General features: G+C 48.2%; 2 protein-coding genes across 2 annotated transcripts in view; one reads left to right on the top strand and one right to left on the bottom strand.

Annotated features, from left to right (window-relative positions):
* Positions 1 to 3,752, top strand: part of MSTO1 (misato mitochondrial distribution and morphology regulator 1) — a 4,670-nt gene extending 918 nt beyond the window's left edge. The window contains exons 2-14 of the mRNA XM_041477991.1: positions 12 to 99; positions 167 to 221; positions 443 to 506; positions 594 to 642; positions 1,098 to 1,212; positions 1,292 to 1,409; positions 1,500 to 1,634; positions 1,726 to 1,878; positions 2,377 to 2,508; positions 2,607 to 2,788; positions 2,947 to 3,045; positions 3,133 to 3,251; positions 3,467 to 3,752. Coding sequence (XP_041333925.1) covers positions 12 to 99; positions 167 to 221; positions 443 to 506; positions 594 to 642; positions 1,098 to 1,212; positions 1,292 to 1,409; positions 1,500 to 1,634; positions 1,726 to 1,878; positions 2,377 to 2,508; positions 2,607 to 2,788; positions 2,947 to 3,045; positions 3,133 to 3,251; positions 3,467 to 3,693 — 1,536 coding nt within the window. The 3' untranslated portion in view covers positions 3,694 to 3,752. The remainder of the gene's footprint in view (positions 1 to 11; positions 100 to 166; positions 222 to 442; positions 507 to 593; positions 643 to 1,097; positions 1,213 to 1,291; positions 1,410 to 1,499; positions 1,635 to 1,725; positions 1,879 to 2,376; positions 2,509 to 2,606; positions 2,789 to 2,946; positions 3,046 to 3,132; positions 3,252 to 3,466) is intronic.
* Positions 3,753 to 3,898: 146 nt separating this feature from the next.
* On the bottom strand, positions 3,899 to 18,189 carry LOC121359203 (GON-4-like protein). The gene is made up of 10 exons (XM_041477990.1): positions 18,180 to 18,189; positions 17,003 to 17,184; positions 14,966 to 15,139; positions 11,902 to 12,045; positions 11,497 to 11,652; positions 8,026 to 8,194; positions 7,566 to 7,643; positions 6,689 to 6,893; positions 4,900 to 5,002; positions 3,899 to 4,449 (listed from the first exon to the last, which is right to left on the bottom strand). Exons 1-10 carry the CDS (start codon positions 18,187 to 18,189, stop codon positions 4,300 to 4,302), a joined length of 1,371 nt encoding a protein of 456 aa, XP_041333924.1. The 3' UTR covers positions 3,899 to 4,299.
* Between the last annotated feature and the right edge of the window lie 1,770 nt (positions 18,190 to 19,959).

The following is a 19,959-nucleotide window of genomic DNA, read 5'->3' as shown; positions in this document are numbered from 1 at the left end:
TGCACAACGAGCTCCGCGCGGCCGCGCTGCTCCGCTTCGGCCGCGGCCCGGGCGGCGCCGAGAGCCCCGCGCCGCGCCTGGTGGCGCTGGAGCTGAAAGGTACCGGGGCGGGAGCGGGGCTCGGCCCGCAACGCGCGGCCCCGCCGTGACCGGGCTGTGCTTGCAGGCGGCGTGGGCGCGCTCGGAGCGGACGGGGCGGGCACGGAGCCGCCGGTGAGCTGGTGAGTGCGGGACGGGGCTGCCGTGAGCCGGGGAGTGCGGGACGGGGCTGCCGTGAGCCGGGGAGTGCGGGACGGGGCTGCCGGTGAGCCGGGGAGTGCGGGACGGGACGGGGCTGCTGATGAATGCGGGATCGTGAGCCGGGGAATGCGGGACGGGGCGGGCACGGAGCCGCCGCTGAGTGCGGGACGGGTCCCGCAGCTGCCGCCGCTTTGTGTCGCAGGGACGGGGCCGTGGCCGATTACCGGGACCGGGGCCGCGCGTCGCGGGACACCGGGAGCCGCAGGGTGAGCGCGGCCGCGGGTCCCGCACCGCTCCGGGACCGGGGGCGAGGCGGAGCCCCCCGTAAGCGGGGATCCGGGCTGTTCCCGCAGGGAGACGCCGCCGGGGACGGGAAGGGGAGTCCCGGTGCTGCGGGGCCAGGTTTGTGCGCGGGGCCGCTCGGGCTGGGCTCGTTCTCGGGGGTCGGTTCCAGAAAGGCAGAATTCCCTGGCTCCCGCTGTGGGACAGCGTTAGGAACAGGGAGAAGGAAAACTGGGGTAAGAGTGCTTGGCCTAGGGAGAGCTGGGGCACAGCAGATGGGCTAAAAAACTGGACAGGTTAAAAAACTGATTTTGCGTTCATGGGGATGCTGAGAGCTCAAAAAGGATGCTCAGAGCAGAAAGGGGATGCTCAACTGAAAGGGGAGGCTTGGAGCCTGTTAGAAAACTGATTTTACGTTCACAGGGATGCCCAGAGCAGAAAGGGGGTGCTCAGAGCTGCAAGGGGATGCCGAGAGCACAAAGGAGAGGCTCAGAGCATGTCAGAAAACCGATTTTATATTCATGGGGCTGCTCAGAGCTGCAAGGACCTTTGCTCTGCCCTCTGCCTCCCTGCAGGTGCAGCTCCTGCAGGGTCCCAGGCTGCTCCCCCAGTGAGGCTCTGGTCTGATTACCTCAACGTTCAGCTGCACCCCAAGAGCCTCTACGTGATCCGGCAGTACCTGCACGATGGGTAGGGCCAGGGCTGAGTTTTGCCCTCAAGGATGAATGAAAGTGATAAAATAACCTCTTTTTGCCCCTTTTTCCCTTAGGGATTGTGGCTGCCTCGAAGCCTTTGGGCAAGGTGAAAGTCTCCTGCAGGACCCTGCCTGTGTGGAGGAGCTGGAAGATCGGCTGCACTTCTTTGTTGAGGAGTGTGATTACCTCCAGGTTCACACCTTCTCCGAGCTCCCTTTCCTTCCAGGAAACTTTCTGCTCAAGGTGAAGCAGATTCTGAGGTGCTGCTGCTGTTTCCCACAGGGGTTCCAGGTCCTGTGTGACATCCACAATGGATTCTCTGGAGTTGGTGCCAAGGTGACAGAGCTGCTGCACGATGAATATTCCCGCAAGGGGATCCTGACCTGGGGCCTGACTCCAGCCCTGAGCGCTGCGGGAGTGAGTGAGCAACGGGCAGAGCCAAGGACAGGCTCTCACAGGCTCTCCTCTGCTCCTTAAGGTTCCAGTGGTTGGGTTTTTTCCCCTCCAGGACCCTCAGAAGAGTTTGTACAGAGTGATGAACACAGCCCTGGGCATTGCCCACCTCTCCCGCCACAGCTCCCTCTTCTGCCCCCTGTCACTCAGTGGGAGCCTGGGGATCAGGCCAGAGCCTCCGGTGACGTTTCCATACATAAAATACAACGTAAGTCCTGGACTGGCATCTCCCACCGTGGCTGCCTTTGAGCTCCTGCAGCTTTACCCCTCTCAGTGTTTCCTGCAGCTCTGTGGTTTTTGTGGTGCTGTTCTGCTCAGCAGAGACCTTTTCCTGCTTTTTCACTGAGACTCAGCTGCCAACTTTTCATTTCTGTCGTTTTCTCCCTGCTTTGGAAAATATTAACACATTTCCTTGGCTGTTGTGCTTTCTGGTGGGGTGCTGGGTGAAGAAAAGGCTTTACTACATTATTCTCCATGCTTGGAGTAACTCCAGCCCCACTGGAGCCAAAGACAGATAAGAAAACTGGCACCAAAGCATTTGTCAGCCAACAATTTGTCAGCTGGAGCTACAGTTACACACTGGCTGCTTATCCCAGCCCTGAAATAACTGTAAACCACCTCTTCAAAGGCACAATTTACAACCTGGCTAAGTTGGACACCCAAACTGTGAGCTGCCCTGCAATTGCTGCATTTGTCTCCTCCCCAGGCATCCCTGAACTACCACAGCAGTGCAGTCCTGGCAGCAGCACTGGACACCCTCACAGCTCCCTACAGGCTCTGCTCCTCCCAGGGCTCCATGCTGCACTTTGCTGACTCCCTCACCTTCTCTGGGAGGAAGGTGAGGATGAGGACGCCTTCCAGCTGTGCTGCAGCTGTTCTGCACAGCCCCAGCTGTGCCAGGAGCGTGTTCCAGGCTCTGCTGTCACCCCCATCCAGGTCGTGGCTGCTTGGGCAGCTCTTCCCTTCCCTGCCTTGCCTGGCTCCTCGCTCCCTGATGTTCTCAGTGCCCACCAGGATGTGCCCTGGAAGCTTCTGTCCTCGTGGAAGGAGCAGAAGGGCAGCTGCTGCTTTGCTCAGTCTGCCGTGCTACGAGGAATCTGCCAGGAGAAAGCCACCAGGTAAATCAGCATCAGAACTGCACTCCCTGCAGCATTCCTCACTCCCAGCATTGAGGAGCACCTAGTGCCTGAGTGCTCCTGATTTTAGAGCAAGGCAGCTAAAAAGCAGCTGAGGCATTGGTGGTGTCAGGCTGGAAAACGCTGAATTTCCTTTGCAGCAGCTGCCTGGGCCAGCCCAGGTCCCCCCTGCACAGCTGTGAGAGCCCTGAGCAGGTGCTGCAGCACTACCTGCACACCCAGTTCCCAGGGGCCTTCAGGTGGGTGCAGGTTTGGAGCTTCAGGGGTGCTGGTTTAGCACAGGAGCGGCTGAGGGAGCTCTGGTAACTTTATTCACCTCCTCACAGCACATGCCACGTGTTCCAGCAGCCCTGTCCCACCCAGCCTCCCTTCCCCCAGTTCTTCTCTCCTCTCCTGAGCAGACGAGGTTTCCTCCTGGACAAAGCCCAGGGCTTTTCCTCAGCAGGTAACAAACCCCCCTTCAGCTCTGCAACAGAGAGATCAGGGGCCCAACAGAGGTAAAAAATTACCAAAATTATTAACAACAAACCCAAATGAGCCATAACCAAAATGACCAATACAACCACCCAAGCTGAGCTCCTGCACACCCAGTGCTCCTGAAGCTGCACCAGGCTGGGATTTGGTGGCTGTTTAACCCCTGCCGTGCCTGTCTCCCTGCAGGTGTTGAGAGCATGCCCGTGCTGGCAGCGCTGCAGAGCTGCCCTGGCCTGCAGGGGCTGCTCTCGGGGCTGTGCCGGGAGCTGCAGCGCTGCTGCAGCAGCTCCTGCACGGCTGGGCTGCAGCACGACGACGTCCAGGAGGCCCTGGAGGAGCTCAGGAGCCTGGCCCAGTGCTACCAGACAGGCTCTGGGGCTGCTGGGTCCGAGGATGAAGAAGATTCAGACTAATCCAGGCTGGGAGGGGCTGTAAGGTGGCTCCCAGAATAAAGGAATGGTTTTGGAGATGGTCCAGCTGCTCTTTCTTCTTATTTTACCCCAAAAATCTTCTCACTTCTGGGTGGAGTTCTTCTTCAGTTGTGTTGCTGCTTTTTTGGGGGATGGTTTTATATCTTTTGGTTGGGTTTTTTTCAGCTGTGCAAATTGGATTTGCTCTGCCTGGTCAAATAAACCCACACAATAAATAGAAAATTCAGTCTGTGACTGTCTCACATACAATCAGCACAAGGGAGAACTTAGAAAAAGTCACGTGTTGGTTGCACATGAAAACTGACATTTCAGGTACAATATTTACAGAGTGCTGGGCCCAACCTTCACCCCCAGGCCAGCTCAGTGTCCACAAGTTCTGTCACTCCACTGCTGAAGCTCCCCAGGGGAGTTCTTGAGAATTTTCTCCTTTTACTTCCTGCCTTTGCTTGGTACAGGCTGGAAATTGAACCAAAAATGAAGGTGCTGTCTCAAGTACCTGTGCAAACATTTTTCCACAGCACCTGTCTAGCAGCAAACTGGTAAAAAAAAAAACCCAAAAAAACCCTCTTCTGGTGCAGTGAGATCACCTCAGTCATCAGGCTCTTCCTCGGAGAGCAGCAGATCTTTGTCTGACAGCTGGTCTGTGTTACTGGTGCTGGTGGCATCCTCCTCATCCTCAGAGCTGCCGTCACAGGAGGTGTGGAACAGCCTCATCAGCTCCCTGAACCTGTGGGACACCTGAGAGAGGGAAATGCAGGCTCAGCAGGGACCTCACGGCACTGGGGTTGCACATGGCAGAGCTCAGGGTGCTCTGGAACACCAAAATTAATCAATTAATTAATCAATACCACGGTGGCATTTCACACAGGATTGAGGCACAGAGGAAGAGCCCTGGGGTTTGTTTTCTCTGTGATGTTCTCCAGGTGAATCTGGCACTTTGGGAGCATTCAGACCAAAAGCAGATTTGGGACAGGAGGAGAGGCTGAGTAGCAGCCGCTGAAACAACTCCAAAAGTGCAGCTCAAACACCAAACATCAGCCCTGCCAGGGGGACCAGGGCACTTCTGGCACCACCAAATCAGAACAGACTTTGGCTTGCTTTTTTTTTAATTTGAAACTGAGATTTTTTCATCAAATTAAAGGTGGGGAGGCTGACAGGACAGCACCCCCTCCCTCCCAGCCCCCTCACCTCACTGGCTGTCTTGTTGCCCAGTTTCTGGGAGATGGCCTGGAAGGTGTCCAGCTGGGCTCCCTTCTCCTGGCACGTGGTGAGGATGACTCTGTCAGCCTCCCTGCACAACAGAACCCCTGTGAAATCACCCCAAAACCAGCAGCACACTCCAACACCCCCAGCAATCCCTGAGCAAGGCTCCTCCTGCCAGCCCAGCCCAGGAACCCTCGCCAAGCACAGCTCCTTCAGCCTGGAGGAGGTTTTTGAAGCAGGTTTTAAGGGTTTTTGGAGGAACCCTCTGAGAAGGTTTTAAGGGTTTTTGGAGGAACATTCTGAGAAGGTTTTAAGGGTTTTTTTGATGAACCTTTTGAAAAGGTTTTAAGGTTTTTTTGAGGAACCTTCTCAAGAGGTTTTAAGGGTTTTTTAGAGGAACCTTCTGAGAAGGTTTTAAGTTTTTTTTTGAGGAACCTTTTGGAAAGGTTTTAAGGGTTTTTTGGAGGAACCTTTTGAGAAGGTTTTAAGATTTTTTGGAGGAACCTTCTGAGAAGGTTTTAAGGGTTTTTTGAGGAACCTTTTGAGAAGGTTTTAAGTTTTTTTTTGAGGAACCTTTTGGAAAGGTTTTAAGGGTTTTTTGGAGGAACCTTTTGAGAAGGTTTTAAGATTTTTTGGAGGAACCTTCTGAGAAGGTTTTAAGGGTTTTTTGAGGAACCTTTTGAGAAGGTTTTAAGTTTTTTTTTGAGGAACCTTTTGGAAAGGTTTTAAGGGTTTTTTGGAGGAACCTTTTGAGAAGGTTTTAAGATTTTTTGGAGGAACCTTCTGAGAAGGTTTTAAGGGTTTTTTGAGGAACCTTTTGAGAAGGTTTTAAGTTTTTTTTTGAGGAACCTTTTGGAAAGGTTTTAAGGGTTTTTTGGAGGAACCTTTTGAGAAGGTTTTAAGATTTTTTGGAGGAACCTTCTGAGAAGGTTTTAAGGGTTTTTTGAGGAACCTTTTGAGAAGGTTTTAAGTTTTTTTTTGAGGAACCTTTTGGAAAGGTTTTAAGGGTTTTTTGGAGGAACCTTTTGAGAAGGTTTTAAGATTTTTTGGAGGAACCTTCTGAGAAGGTTTTAAGGGTTTTTTGAGGAACCTTTTGAGAAGGTTTTAAGTTTTTTTTTGAGGAACCTTTTGGAAAGGTTCTTTGAGGAACATTTTGGAAAGGTTTTAAGGGTTTTTTAGAGGAACCTTCTGAGAAGGTTTTGAGGGTCTTTGAGGAACCTTCTGAGAAAGTTTTAAGGGTTTTTTGAGGAACCTTTTGAGAAGGTTTTAAGTTTTTTTTTGAGGAACCTTTTGGAAAGGTTTTAAGGGTTTTTTGGAGGAACCTTTTGAGAAGGTTTTAAGATTTTTTGGAGGAACCTTCTGAGAAGGTTTTAAGTTTTTTTTTGAGGAACCTTCTCAAAAGGTTTTAAGGGTTTTTTGAGGAACCTTTTGAGAAGGTTCTGAGGTTTTTTTTTGAGGAACCTTCTGAGAAGGTTTTAAGGGTTTTTTGAGGAACCTTTTGAAAAAGTTTTTAAGTTTTTTTGAGGAACCTTCTCAAAAGGTTTTAAGGGTTTTTGGAGGAACCTTTTGAGGGTTTTTCCCCAGTCTGAAGTGCCCCAATAAGAGCCCTGCCAGGAGCAGCTCGTGGGGCCAAACTGACGGACAGAGCAAGGTCCAGAGGGAAGGGTCACAAAATAAGGACAGCAAATAAAAAGAAATAATAAATAATAATAAATAACAAAAAGCAAGAGCTGGAGCCAAGCAGGGCACAGGAAGGGCAGGGGAGCAGCAGTACCTGGTCCAGAGCACGACCTTCTCCCCGGTGGAGCTGACTTTGCTGTTCTTGGCACACACGGTGGCCTCTGTCACCCGCTGCTGCTGCTGCTCCTCCTCCCTGTGCCGCGGGGCGCGGGGCTGCAGCGGTGCAGGGGGCTGCAGGGGGGAGCTGCTGCTGCTGCTGCTGCTGCTGCCATCGGTCCTGGGCCTGCCCTCAGGAGCAGCTCCAGTGCAGCCTCTGTGCTGTGGCTGCAAGCTGCAGTGCCCAGGGGAGCCTGTGCTGCAGCTCTGCCCTGCTGCTGCTTTGCTGCTGCTCCCTTGCTCTGCTGCATCTCTGCTGCTCCCCTGCTCTGCTGCACCTCTGCTGCTCCAACGCTGCTCCCCTGCAGCTCTGCAGCTGCACCCCTGCCCTGCTGCTTTGCTGCTCCAGCCCTGCTCTGCTGCATCTCTGCTGCTCCCCTGCTCTGCTGCACCTCTGCTGCTCCAACGCTGCTCCCCTGCAGCTCTGCAGGTGCACCCCTGCCCTGCTGCATCTCTGCTGCTGCCCTGCCCTGCTGCTGCTTTGCTGCTCCCCTGCTCTGCTAATGCTTTGCTGCTGCTTCTCCCCTGCTCCCCTGCATCTCTGCTGCTGCTCCAGCCCTGCTCCTCTGCAGCTGTGCAGCTCCTCCCCTGCTCTGCTGCATCTCTGCAGCCCCTGCCCTGCTCCCCTGCAGCTGTGCAGCCCCTGCCCTGCCCTGCAGCAGGCTGCAGCCCCTCAGGCTGTGGCACAGCGGGGAGCAGCAGGTCCCCTGGCAGCCCCCCTGCAGCCCCCCCGGGGCAGGGGCACTCCTTGGACTCCCGAGGCAGCTCCAGAGCAGCTCCCTGCAGCGGCGCGCAGCCCGCGGCTGCAGCGGAACCTTCCGGAAGCCGGGCAGCAGCAGCAGGGGCAGGCTGGGCACAGGGGCTGCTGCACGGCTGCCTGCCCTCCTGGGACCCTGCGGGACACAGAGAGCTGTCAGCAGCTGCAGCCTGCCCTGCACAGGGGCTTCACTCACAGGGCGCTCGCGGTGCCCCATGAACGTGCACTGACAGCAAGTGCATTTCAATATATAAATGTATAGAGAGAGATATTATATAATTTAAATAAAAAATATATAGAGATATTATATACATTTAAATTAAAAAATAAATATATAGATAATATATTACATATTATATATATTTTTAATATATTCAGTATATTATATACATATAAAACACAAACACATTTCCCCATCACAAGGAAATCTCTCAATACAAACCAGCAGAGAGAGCCCGGGCTGTGCCCCTGGGTGTGGCAGGAGCAGCACTCACCCACTCACTCACTCACTCACCCACCTGGGCACTCGGGGTCCCTGCTCCGGGGCGCAGCCCTGGCCCTGCCCGGCCCGGGCTCTGCCTCCTCCCGGGGCTCCCTGCCCTCGGCCTGGGGGCTGCACTCCGCCTGGGCCAGGCTGCCAGGCAGCTCCGGGGCCTCCCTGTGCTTGTACAGCCGGCCGTCGCACACCTGCAGGGCAAGGAACAGTCACACACTGCACAGCATGGCACAGTCACCTGCAAGGCACAGTCACCTGCAAGGAACAGTCACACACCTGCACAGCAAGGAACAGTCACACACCTGCACAGCACAGTCACCTGCAAGGCACAGTCACCTGCAAGGAACAGTCACACACCGCACAGCACGGAAGGAACAGTCACCGGCCAGGCACGGTCACCTGCAAGGAGCTGTCACACACCTGCACAGCACAGTCACACACTGCACAGCACAGTCACCAGCCAGGCACGGTCACCTGCAAGGAACAGTCACCTGCAAGGAACAGTCACCGGCCAGGCACGGTCACCTGCAAGGAGCTGTCACACACCTGCACAGCACAGTCACACACTGCACAGCACAGTCACCAGCCAGGCACGGTCACCTGCAAGGAACAGTCACCTGCAAGGAACAGTCACCGGCCAGGCACGGTCACCTGCAAGGAGCTGTCACACACCTGCACAGCACAGTCACACACTGCACAGCACAGTCACCAGCCAGGCACGGTCACCTGCAAGGAACAGTCACCTGCAAGGAACAGTCACACACTGCACAGCAAGGAACAGTCACACACTGCACAGCACAGTCACCTGCAAGGCATGGTCACCTGCAAGGAACTGTCACCTGCAAGGCACAGTCACCTGCAAGGCACAGTCACACACCTGCAAGGAACAGTCACACACTGCACTGCACAGCACAGTCACCTGCAAGGCACAGTCACCTGCAAGGAACAGTCACACACCGCACAGCACGGCACAGCAGAGTCACACACCTGCAAGGAACAGTCACACACTGCATGGCACGGCACAGTCACACCTGCACACCCAGGCACAGTCACCTGTGCCTGTGCCCACTGCTGGGCTGCCCAGGGCTCACCTGGCATTGGTTTGCTTTACAAACTCTAAATAATTTAATCATCATTTATCATTAATAATTTATCATCATTATTATCATTATCATTATTTCACTTGTATTATTATTAATAATATTAATATCATTATCATTATTAGCATTATTATCAATATTATCATTATCAATATTAATATTACAAATATTATCATTATTACCATTATCGTTATCATTAGTAATTATTATTGTTGTTGTCATTATTATTGTCAATGTTAATACTATTATTATTGTTATAGTTATTGTATTTTTATTTATTATTAGAATCATTACTAGCATTGTAATTAACACCATTATTATTGCTATAGTTGTTATATATAATTATGTTATATTTAGTTATAATTATGTTATATATGTATATATAGTTATCATTATCACTGTTATCAACACCATTATTACTGTTACTGTTGTTTTATTTATATTGTGGTTTTATTGTTATTGCTATTAATACAATCATTATTATATTTTATTCTAATTAATTTTTCATTATAATTGTTGTTATTACTATCATTATAATTGTTATTAATACCATTAACATTGCTGTTATGTTGTTATTACTGTTATAGTTATGTGATGATGATGATGAAGATGATGATTATTATTATTATTAACAGAAATTGATCTTTTCACATAGTGCCATGCCACCATCATCCACCCAACAAAGCAACCAGAACAGCAAAATTGCCATCATTTGTGAGGGCAGGGAGGGGAGGCAGAAAGTGAGGAGGGGGAGAGGGGAGGGGAGGGGAGAGTGACAGACCAACCAGCTGACAGACTGACTGACTCACAGACAGACAGACTGACTGACAGACGGACTGACTGACAGACAGACTGACCCGCTGACAGATAGACTGACTGACAGACAGACCGAGCTGCCTGACAGACTGACAGAGAGACTGACAGAACCCCAGCTGACAGACAGACTGACCCAGCTGGATGGCAGGCAGGCAGACAGACTGACAGACCCAGCTGACAGACAGAGCCCCAGCTGACTGACAGACAGACTGACAGACAGACAGACCCAGCTGACAGACAGACTGACAGACAGACCCAGCTGCCTGACAGACAGACAGACTGACTGACCCAACTGCCTGACAGACTGACAGACCGAGCTGGCTGACAGACTGACAGAACCCCAGCTGACAGACAGACAGACAGAACGACTGACCCAGCTGGATGGCAGGCAGACAGACAGACCGACCCAGCTGACAGACTGAGAGACAGACAGACCCAGCTGCCTGACAGACTGACAGACTGACAGACAGACAGGGGCCATGGGGGCTCCAGCAGAGAACGGCAGCGCTGCTGGCCAGCAAAGCACAACAGAGCCAGCCCCACCCCAATTCAATCCACATTTAATCCCAATTTAATCCCAATCTCACCCAAATTTAATCCAAATCTAACCCAAATTTAATTTGCTCACAGCTGAGAAACACCAGGGAGGTGCCCCAGACCCAATTTAATCCCAATTTAGTCCCAAATTAATCCAAATTTAACCCAAATTTAACCCCAATTTCATTTGCTCAGAGATGAGAAACACCAGGGAGATGCCTCAGGCCAAATTCAATCCAAATTTAGTCCCAATTTAACTCAAATTTAACCCAATTTAATCTGCTCACAAGTGAGAAACTCCAGGGAGATGCCCCAGACCAAATTTAACCCCAAACTGAACCCCAATTTAATGCCAATTTAACCCAAATTAAATGCCAATTTAACCCAAATTTAATCCCAATTTAACCCAAATTTAATCCCATTTTAATTTGCTCACAGGTGAGAAACAACAGGGAGGTGCCCCAGCCCCAATTTAATCCAAATTTAATCCAAATTTAACCACATTTAATTGCAATTTAACCCAAACTTAACCCAAATTAACCCAATCTGACCCCAGTTTCAGCTGCCCCCAGGTGAGACACCCAGGGAGCTGCCCCAGCCCCAATTTAACCCCAAATTAACCCCAAATTAACCCAAATTCACCCAATTTAACCCCAAAGTGAACCCAAATTTAATCAAAATTTAACCCCAATTTAATGCAAATTTAACCCCAATTTAATGCCAATTTAACCCAAATTTAATGCCAATTTAACCCAAATTTAATGCCAATTTAACCCAAATTTAATCCCATTTTAATTTGCTCACAGGTGAGACACCCAGGGAGCTGCCCCAGCCCCAATTTAATCCAAATTTAATCCCAATTTAACCACATTTAATTGCAATTTAACCCAAATTTAACCAGATTTAATTGCAATTTAACCCTAACTTAACCCAAATTTAACCCAAATTAACCCAATCTGACCCCAGTTTCAGCTGCCCCCAGGTGAGACACCCAGGGAGCTGCCCCAGCCCCAATTTAACCCCAATTAACCCAAATTCACCCAATCTGACCCCAGTTTCAGCTGCCCCAGCCCCACCTTGTCGTGCTGCTGGCCTCCCATCTCCTTCCTCCTCTTGTTCCTGGTGGCTCCGTGGATTTTGGGTGGCTCATCCTCCTCCTCCACATCTGGCAGAGACACCTCCTCAAAGCCATCAAACTGCAGCACGACAAACACACAACAAAATTGTTATTTTCTAGGATTTTTAAAAAAAAATTAATTTTATTTTAATTTTCTGGGTTTTTTCCCCCTCTGAAAATCAAAACACAGCTCGAAAACTCAAAGGGTTTTGCTCTCCCGCCCCTCTGCTGCTGGAATTCACCCTCTCAAACGGAGTTGTTGCAGGTGAAATGTGATTTTTATCCCTGCCTTTGCCGTTTATTTTTGGTTTTAGGGAGATCCCTGCACCTCGTAGTCCTTCTCTTCCGTCCAGTTGATCTCCTCGAAGTCTCCCATGCGGCTGGCAGAGGGCCTGAGGTGGTCGAAGAAAACCGAGAACTCGTCCTGCAGGTGGTCGTGGCCCTTCAGGAGCTGCCACACCTGGGTCTTCAGCTGGAAAGGGGAAAATTCAGGACAAATGAAATCATTTCGTGTCCCGGCCCCGCGGTCCGTGCGGCTGCGGGGGGGGGTGTAAATTCGGGGTGGGAGGGGTAAAATCAGGGTGGGAATTAAATAAAATTAATATGGGAATTAAATAAAATTAATCTGGGAATTAAATAAAATTAATATGGGAATTAAATCTAATTAGGGTGGAAATTAGATAAAATTAATATGGAAATTAAATCTAATTAGGCTGGGAATTAAATCAAATTAATCTGGAAATTAAATTAATCTGGAAATTAAATCTAATTAATATGGAAATTAAATAAAATTAATCTGGAAATTAAATCTAATTAGGCTGGAAATTAGATAAAATTAATATGGAAATTAAATCTAATTAGGCTGGGAATTAAATAAAATTAATATGGAAATTAAATCAAATTAATCTGGGAATTAAATCAAATTAATCTGGAAATTAAATCAAATTAGGCTGGAAATTAAATAAAATTAATCTGGAAATTAAACCAAATTAGGTTGGGAATTAAATAAAATTAATCTGGAAATTAAACCAAATTAGGGTGGAAATTAAATCAAATTAATCTGGAAATCAAATTAGGCTGGAAATTAAATAAAATAATCTGGAAATTAAATCAAATTAGGCTGGAAATTAAATAAAATTAATCTGGAAATTAAACCAAATTAGGCTGGAAATGAAATCTAATTAATCTGGAATTAAATAAAATTAGATTGGAAAACTAAATCAAATTAGTCTGGATATTAAACCAAATTAGGCTGGAAATTAAATCAAATTAATCTGGAAATTAAATCAAATTAGGCTGGAAATGAAATCTAATTAATCTGGAAATTAAATCAAATTAGGCTGGAAATTAAATCAAATTAATCTGGAAATTAAATCAAATTAGGCTGGAAATTAAGTCAAATTAGGCTGGAGATATTCCTCCAGAATTCCAGAATTAAATTGGGTCTGGGACACCTCCCTGGTATTTCTCTCCTCTGAGCAAATGAAACTGGGATTAAATTTGGATTAAATTGGGTTAAATTGGGCTGGGGCATCTCCCTGGTGTTCCTCATCTGTGAGCAAATGAAATTTGGATTGAATTTGGATTAAATTTGATTAAATTTGGATTAAATTGGGATTAAATTGGGATTAAATTGGGCTGGGGCATCTCCCTGGTATTTCTCACCTGTGAGCAGATTAAATTTGGATTAAATTTGGATTGAATTGGGATTAAACTGGGATTAAATTTGATTTAATTGGGATTAAATTGGGCTGGGGCATCTCCCTGGTATTTCTCACCTGTGAGCAAATGAAATTGGGATTGAATTGGGATTGAATTGGGATTAAATTGGGAATAAATTTGGATTAAATTGGGATTAAATTGGGCTGGGGCATCTCCCTGGTATTTCTCACCTGTGAGCAAATGAAATTGGGATTGAATTGGGAATAAACTGGGATTGAATTTGGATTAAATTGGGAATAAATTGGGATTGAGTTGGGATTGAATTGGGATTAAATTGGGCCTGGGCACCTCCCTGGTGTTTCTTATCTGTGAGCAAATTAAATTTGGATTAAATTGGGATTGAATTGGGCCTGGGGTATTTCTCACCTCTGAGCAAATGAAATTTGGATTAAATGGGGAATAAATTGGGTCTGGGGCATCCCCCTGATACTTCTCACCTGTGAGCAAATTAAAATGGGATGAAGTTTGGATTAAACTGGGATTGAATTTGGATTAAATTGGGACTGAATTGGGATAAATCTGGGACTGAAGTGGGCACCTCCCTGGTGTTTCTCACCTGTGAGCAGATTAAATTGGGATTGAATTTGGATTAAATTGGGATTGAATTTGGATTAAATTGGGACTGAATTTGGATTAAATTGGGATTAAATTGGGATTGAATTTGGATTAAATTGGGATTGAATTGGGACTGAATTTGGATTAAATCGGGATTGGATTGTGATTGAATTTGGATTAAATTTGGATTGAATTGGGATAAATCTGGGACTGAGGTGGCCCTGGGCACCTCCCTGGTGTTTCTCACCTGTGAGCAGATTAAATTGGGATTGAATTGGGATTAAATTGGTTCTGAATTGGGATTAAATTGGGATTAAATTGGGACTGAGGTGGCCCTGGGCCCCCCCTGTGTCTCTCCTCTCACGGGTGGGTTCCAGCCTCCCCTGCAGGGTGGAAGCCCCAGCCTGGGCAGCTGCAGGGATGCACTGACAGAACTTCCCTTTGTGTCCCTAAAAAGGGAAAAACCCACAAGTTCCTCTCCTCAGACACCTCACAGGACTGGGGAATCCACCTCAAACTGAAGGACAGGAAACTGGGCAGGGGACTGAGCAATCCACTAGAAAAAGAAGAGAATAAAGGAAATAATCCTTTCGTGGGGTGTTTTACCAGGAGCAGCTGGCTCGGTTTTTCTCTGTAGAGTTTTGTTATTTTGCCTTTTATTGAAACCTTTCTGTTTCCCACACCACCCAGAAGCCATCCTGCTGATTTTCTGCCTTCTGAGGTGGCTGAGCTACCCTGGGTGTGAAATAAATCCCCAGGAGCTCACAAGAGCTGGCTCAGAGACCTCGATTTCAGGCAGCCTCTGCAATCCCCCTGAAGCCCAGGCCTGGCTGGGAGCTGCAGAAACCTGGCCTGGAGGGAGGTGTCAGACAGACAGACAGACAGACAGAGGTGGAATGAGATGGCCTTTAAGGCCCTTCCCAACCCCAATCATTCTGTGATCAACCAATGCATGGATTTGATCACAACAGCTTTTTTTGATTGGATTTAATTCAATTGGAAATTGATGAAAAACGTGCTGGGCCAGCTCCTGTGGTCTGCAGGGGGACAGGGACAGCACAGGGACAGCACAGGGCAGGGAAGGAGGCTGGCTGGCAGAAAAGGCTCCCTGTTACCTCTGCAATCTCCTGGGGCACACAGTCTGCACAGCTCTGCAGGACTTTGATGATCTTTTGGTGGTGGGCAGGATTTTCGGCGAAGCAGATCTCCAGCTGCCTGAGGAACTTCCTGCTCTTCTCAAAGGCTTGCTGCTCCTCAAACTGCCCAAAAGGAAAGAGATTCAAGCATGTTCAAAAATGGAAAAGATTCAAGTGTGTTCCCAAGCATCTGGAATTGACTTAAACAAATAAAATTCCTGTCCTGGGCTTGGTTTTCCATTGTGTTGATGCCATTCACAAAATTGGGAAGAGGCAGAGAAACACCACTTTGTATAATCAACATTTATAGTTTGGCTTTGCTCACAAAACAGGGGAATGGGAGAGGTGAAACCTGCAAAATTCAGGAGGAATGGGAGAGGTGAAACCTGAAAAATTCAGGAAAAATTGAAGAGATTAAACCTCCATCCTGCAGAATTCAGGAGGAATGGAAGAGGTGAAACTTCCATCCTGCAGAATGGAAGAGGAAAAAGCTCCATCCTCCAAAATTCAGGAAGAATGGAAGAGGTGACAGCTCCATCCTGCAGAATCCAGGAGGAATGGGAGAGGTGAAACCTGAAAAATTCAGGAGGAATGGAAGAGGTGGAAGCTCCATCCTGCAGAATTCAGGAGGAAAAAAATTATTTAAACAAATAACATTTAAACAATAAAACTTCAACAATAAAAGTTTTTGTTGTTCTAAAAGAGAGGACAAACTGGGAAGAAGTTCCCTCCCAGGGTTGCAGCTTGGTTTACTTAAGTTTTTATGAGTTTTTTAGTGTTGGAAAGCTGCGGCCCAGGGTTATAGGTGAGAGTTGTTTGTGGTTTTTGGTGTGAAAAGGTTTAACAAAAAAGAAAAAATTATAGTTCAGGCAACTTTTTTGCTTCAGTTAGTTAAAACTAATTAAAAGTCAAGGAGAGTTTTGTTTTGCTGCTTGTTAATTTGCAGACAACAACAGTTTAGGAGTAGGAATGTGGAGGAGTGAGTGCAGTGCCTGAAAACAAACTGTGCTTTTTATTTTTATTTTTTACTTTTTGGAATAAGTTTTAAAGTTGCAAAACTTATTATTTAGCATGAATAGAATAAGACAACTGGGGATAAAAGTATCATAGAGTTAATTTAGGATACTGGACAGCAGGTGACACCCAGGAGGAGAAAGAAGCTGATCACAGAGTGTTTGTGCTGGAAGGGATCTCAAAAATCAGCTCATTCCAAGCTTTTTTGGGCAATTTCCACCATCCCAGGTTGCTCCAAGCTCTGTCCAGCCTCACCTTGGGCAGCCACAGCTGCTCTGAGCACCTTCCCAGGGAGGAATTTCTCCCTAAATTCTTTTAATCCACTAATCTTTGATCTCCCCTACCCAGAATTTACACAGTATTTGCAGTTTTGTTTTCCTGCAGATAAAGCAAAGGTGCTCAGCAGAGGAGGCAAGGTCAGGAATTCAGGAATTCAGGAGGTTCTGCTGCTGTGAGCACCCCCAGCCCCTGAATCCTTCACTTCCAGCTCCCCCTCTTAGCACAGGGGAGGGAGGAGGAAGAGCCAGAGCTGGAAATCAGCAGCAATCTGCTGGAATTTAACTTTGCAGGGACAATTTTGGGGTTTGAATTAACAAAATCCTTTAGCAGGGCAGGTGCTGATTTATGGAATTGGCTGCTGTGAGGAATCTGCTGAAATTTAATTTCACAGATACAATTTTAGGGTTTAAATTACCAAAATCCTTTAGCAGGGCAGGTGCTGATTTATGAAATCTGGATGCAGTGAGCAATCTGCTGAATGATCTTAAACCAAACCATAAAATAAAACAATGGCATTTTTTTTGGTTATTTCTAAGGAGACAACCAAAAAATCTGACTTGGCTTGCAGCAGAGATTTAAACCAAGAAGAGAACTCCCAGATTAAAAAACTCTGAGCCTGAGGAAGAGCCGCTCTCCTCCTCCTCACCTCCAGCAGCCAAACTTTGGGAAGCGAGTTTCTGCGCCAGAAAACCCCAAATTTCTGCAGTTTTTGGGCTGCCTTACCCTGGTGAGGTAGGCCTGGGCAAAGGCCAGGTCCTTCTGCTCCCGCAGGGGATCCCTCTCCAGGATGTCCTCGTCGTAGAGCAGCAGCAGCTTGGAGCTGTCCTTGCTGCCACGAGCTCTGCCCCTCTTGCTCCTGGTCCTGTGCGAGCTCCTGCTCCTCCCCGGGGCTTTCAGGCTCTCTCCTGTGGAGGAACACGAGCTCAGCTGGTGGCAGAGGCACCCCAAAAGGAATTGGGGCGGAATTTGGGGAAAATGTGAATGACGCGCAATTCCCAGCGTGAATTCCCATCGTCAGCGAGGGGTTTCTGTCACTTCCCACGGGTCAAACTGGGAAAAAAATCCTAATTTTGCTGTTTGTTTCTACAGTGTCCGACTGGAAATAATCCACAGGTTCAGCCCAGGTTTTTTTGGAGTTAAAAATATGCTGTACACATCAGGGGAGAACGGCCAGGAGGAGGGGAACGGAATATCTGAGTAAATTCAGATAATTATTCAAATAATAATTCAAACCACAGATAAACACCTGGTGTCACACAACAGGGAATTAAACAGGGCACTGAGAAGGGCTACATCCAGGTTTTTGTGGCTTTTTTTAGGAATCTGTTGATTTAATGGGCTCAAAGTTCACTGCTCAAGCTCATTCAGCACTTGGCTTTTGTTTCATTTCCTCTTCCCCAGCCAGATCTTGTCAGACAAAATTCAGCTCGGCCAAGGTTTGGGTATTTAATGTTGTTCTAAAATGATCATGGCACAAACCATGGATGTGTGTGCAAGAGAGCTGTGCTGGGCCCTGGAATTGCAATTCCAGCTGGAAAAAGCTGGCTGAGAAACAGCCAGGGAATTAAAGCCAGGGAGGACCCCCAGGGCCCTGGGTTCCCTGCAGAGAGCAGCTCCACATGCCCACAAGCTGTGGCCAAAACCCCACAGAACTCACCTGCTGCCCAAAAATAACCCCAAAAAATCACCTGCTGGCCAAAAAAACCCACAGAACTCACCTGCTGCCCAAAAAAACCCCACAGAACTCACCTGCTGGCCAAAAAAAAACCAAAAGATCACCTGCTGGCCAAAAAAAACCCCAAAAAATCACCTGCAATCCAAAAACCCCACAGAACTCACCTGCTGCCCAAAAATAACCCCAAGAACTCACCTGGCATCCAAAAAAACCCCAAGAACTCACCTGCTGACATCCAAAAAATCCTAAAGAATTTATCTGCTGGCCAAAAATCCCAACGAACTCACCTGGTGTCCAAAAAAAAAACCCCAAAAAACTCACCAGGTGTTCAAAAAAACCCCAAGAACTCACCTGGTGTCCAAAAATAACCCCAAAAACTCACCTGCAATCCAAAAATCTCACCTGCTGACATTCAAAAACCCCCAAGCACTCACCTGGTGTCCAAAAATAACCCCAAAGAATTTACCTGGTGTCCAAAAAACCCCAAGAACTCACCTGCAATCCAAAACCCCCCAAAAATCTCACCTGCAATCTAAAAACCCCCCAAAAATCTCACCTGCAATCCTTTTACTTTATTTTATATATTTTATTTTATTAATTTTATTTATTTTCTTTTCTTTTTTATTTTATTTTTTATTTTAATTTACTTTATTCATTTCATTTCATTCCATTTTCTTGTTTGCTTTAATATCATCCAGCAGCTTCCCACAGCCAATTCCATAAATCAGCACCTGCCCAATTAAAGGATTTTGTTAATGAGCAGAATCCAAACCTTTCCAGAGCTGCCTAAAATTGTAAAATTAAATTTCAGCTTCTGCCATTCAGCAGATCAGGCTTTAATTTAGACGGGATTAATTAATGATTCCTTAATGATCTCAGCTCTCAAACTGCTGGAATTCTCACCTGCAAAGTCATTTTTATTTGGAATAATTCTCAGAGAGAAACCTCACTGAGGAGTCCTTGCAGCTCAAAAGAGTTTAAATCTGCATCAGGGCTTAATTTGGAAGGGATTAATTAATGATTCCTTAACGATCTCAGCTCTCAAATTGCTGGAATTGTGACTTGTTCCTGAAATCACTCTCAGAGAGCAGCCCCACCGAGGAGGGCCTGCAGAGCTTAAAGCTGCACATTTGCAATGTTCTGCAGTAATTTGCAATAATTTGCAATAATTTGCAGTAATTTGCCATTTTCTTAGTCTGGGTTTAAAACGTGCCCAGGAAAAATGGGATTTTTGATTTCTGTGTGAGCAGAACAGCAGCAGGCTGTGAGAGAGAGATCAGCCCGGCTGCCAGGGGTGCCCGGGGGGGTCCCAGAGGAATTCCCAGGGGGGTCCCAGGGGGGGTTCCAGGGGTGCCCAGGGGGATTCCATGGGGAATTTCCAGGGGGATGCCAGGGGGTGCCCATGTGGGTCCCAGGGGGTTCCAGGGGGTTCCCAGAGGAATTCCCAGGGGATTCCCAGGGGGGTTCCAGGGGGGTTCCCAGAGGGTGCCCAGGGGGTTCCAGAGGGTTCCGGAGGGTTCCAGAGGTTCCCAGGAGGATTCCCAGGGGATTCCAGGGGCTCCCAGGGGGGTTCCCAGGGGATTTCCCTGGGGAATTTCCAGAGGGATTCCCAGGGGGGTGCCCAGGGGGGTGCCCAGGGTATTCCAGGGGATTCCAGGGGGTTTCTCAAGGGGGTTCCCAGGGGAATTCCAAAAGGGATTCCCGGGGGATGCCCAGAGGAATTCCCTGGGGAATTCCCAGCCATGTGGGTCCCAGGGGGTTCCCAGAGGAATTTTCAGGGGATTCCAGGGGATTCCCAGGGGGGTCCCAGGGGGGTTCCAGGGGGGTTCCCAGAGGGTGCCCAGGGGGTTCTGGAGGGTTCCAGGGGTTCCCAGGGGGATTCCCAGGGGGGTTCCCAGGAGGTGCTCAGGGGATTTCCCTGGGGATTCCAGGGGGTTTCTCAAGGGGGTTCCCAGGGGAATTCCAAAAGGGATTCCCGGGGGATGCCCAGAGGAATTCCCTGGGG

This window comes from Pyrgilauda ruficollis, unplaced genomic scaffold, assembly GCF_017590135.1.
Source record: "Pyrgilauda ruficollis isolate IOZ18807 unplaced genomic scaffold, ASM1759013v1 scaffold427, whole genome shotgun sequence".
In the NCBI taxonomy this organism is placed as follows: domain Eukaryota; kingdom Metazoa; phylum Chordata; class Aves; order Passeriformes; family Passeridae; genus Pyrgilauda; species Pyrgilauda ruficollis.
This window is presented reverse-complemented; position numbering and strand designations above follow the sequence as displayed.

Coding starts and splice junctions, on each gene's coding strand:
- LOC121359203 (XM_041477990.1), bottom strand. Junction 15,140..17,002: donor CCCAGGCCTACCTCACCAGG/GTAAGGCAGCCC, acceptor TTCCATTTTTGA/ACATGCTTGAATCTCTTTCC. Junction 7,644..8,025: donor CAGGGACCCCGAGTGCCCAG/GTGGGTGAGTGA, acceptor TGTGTCCCGCAG/GGTCCCAGGAGGGCAGGCAG.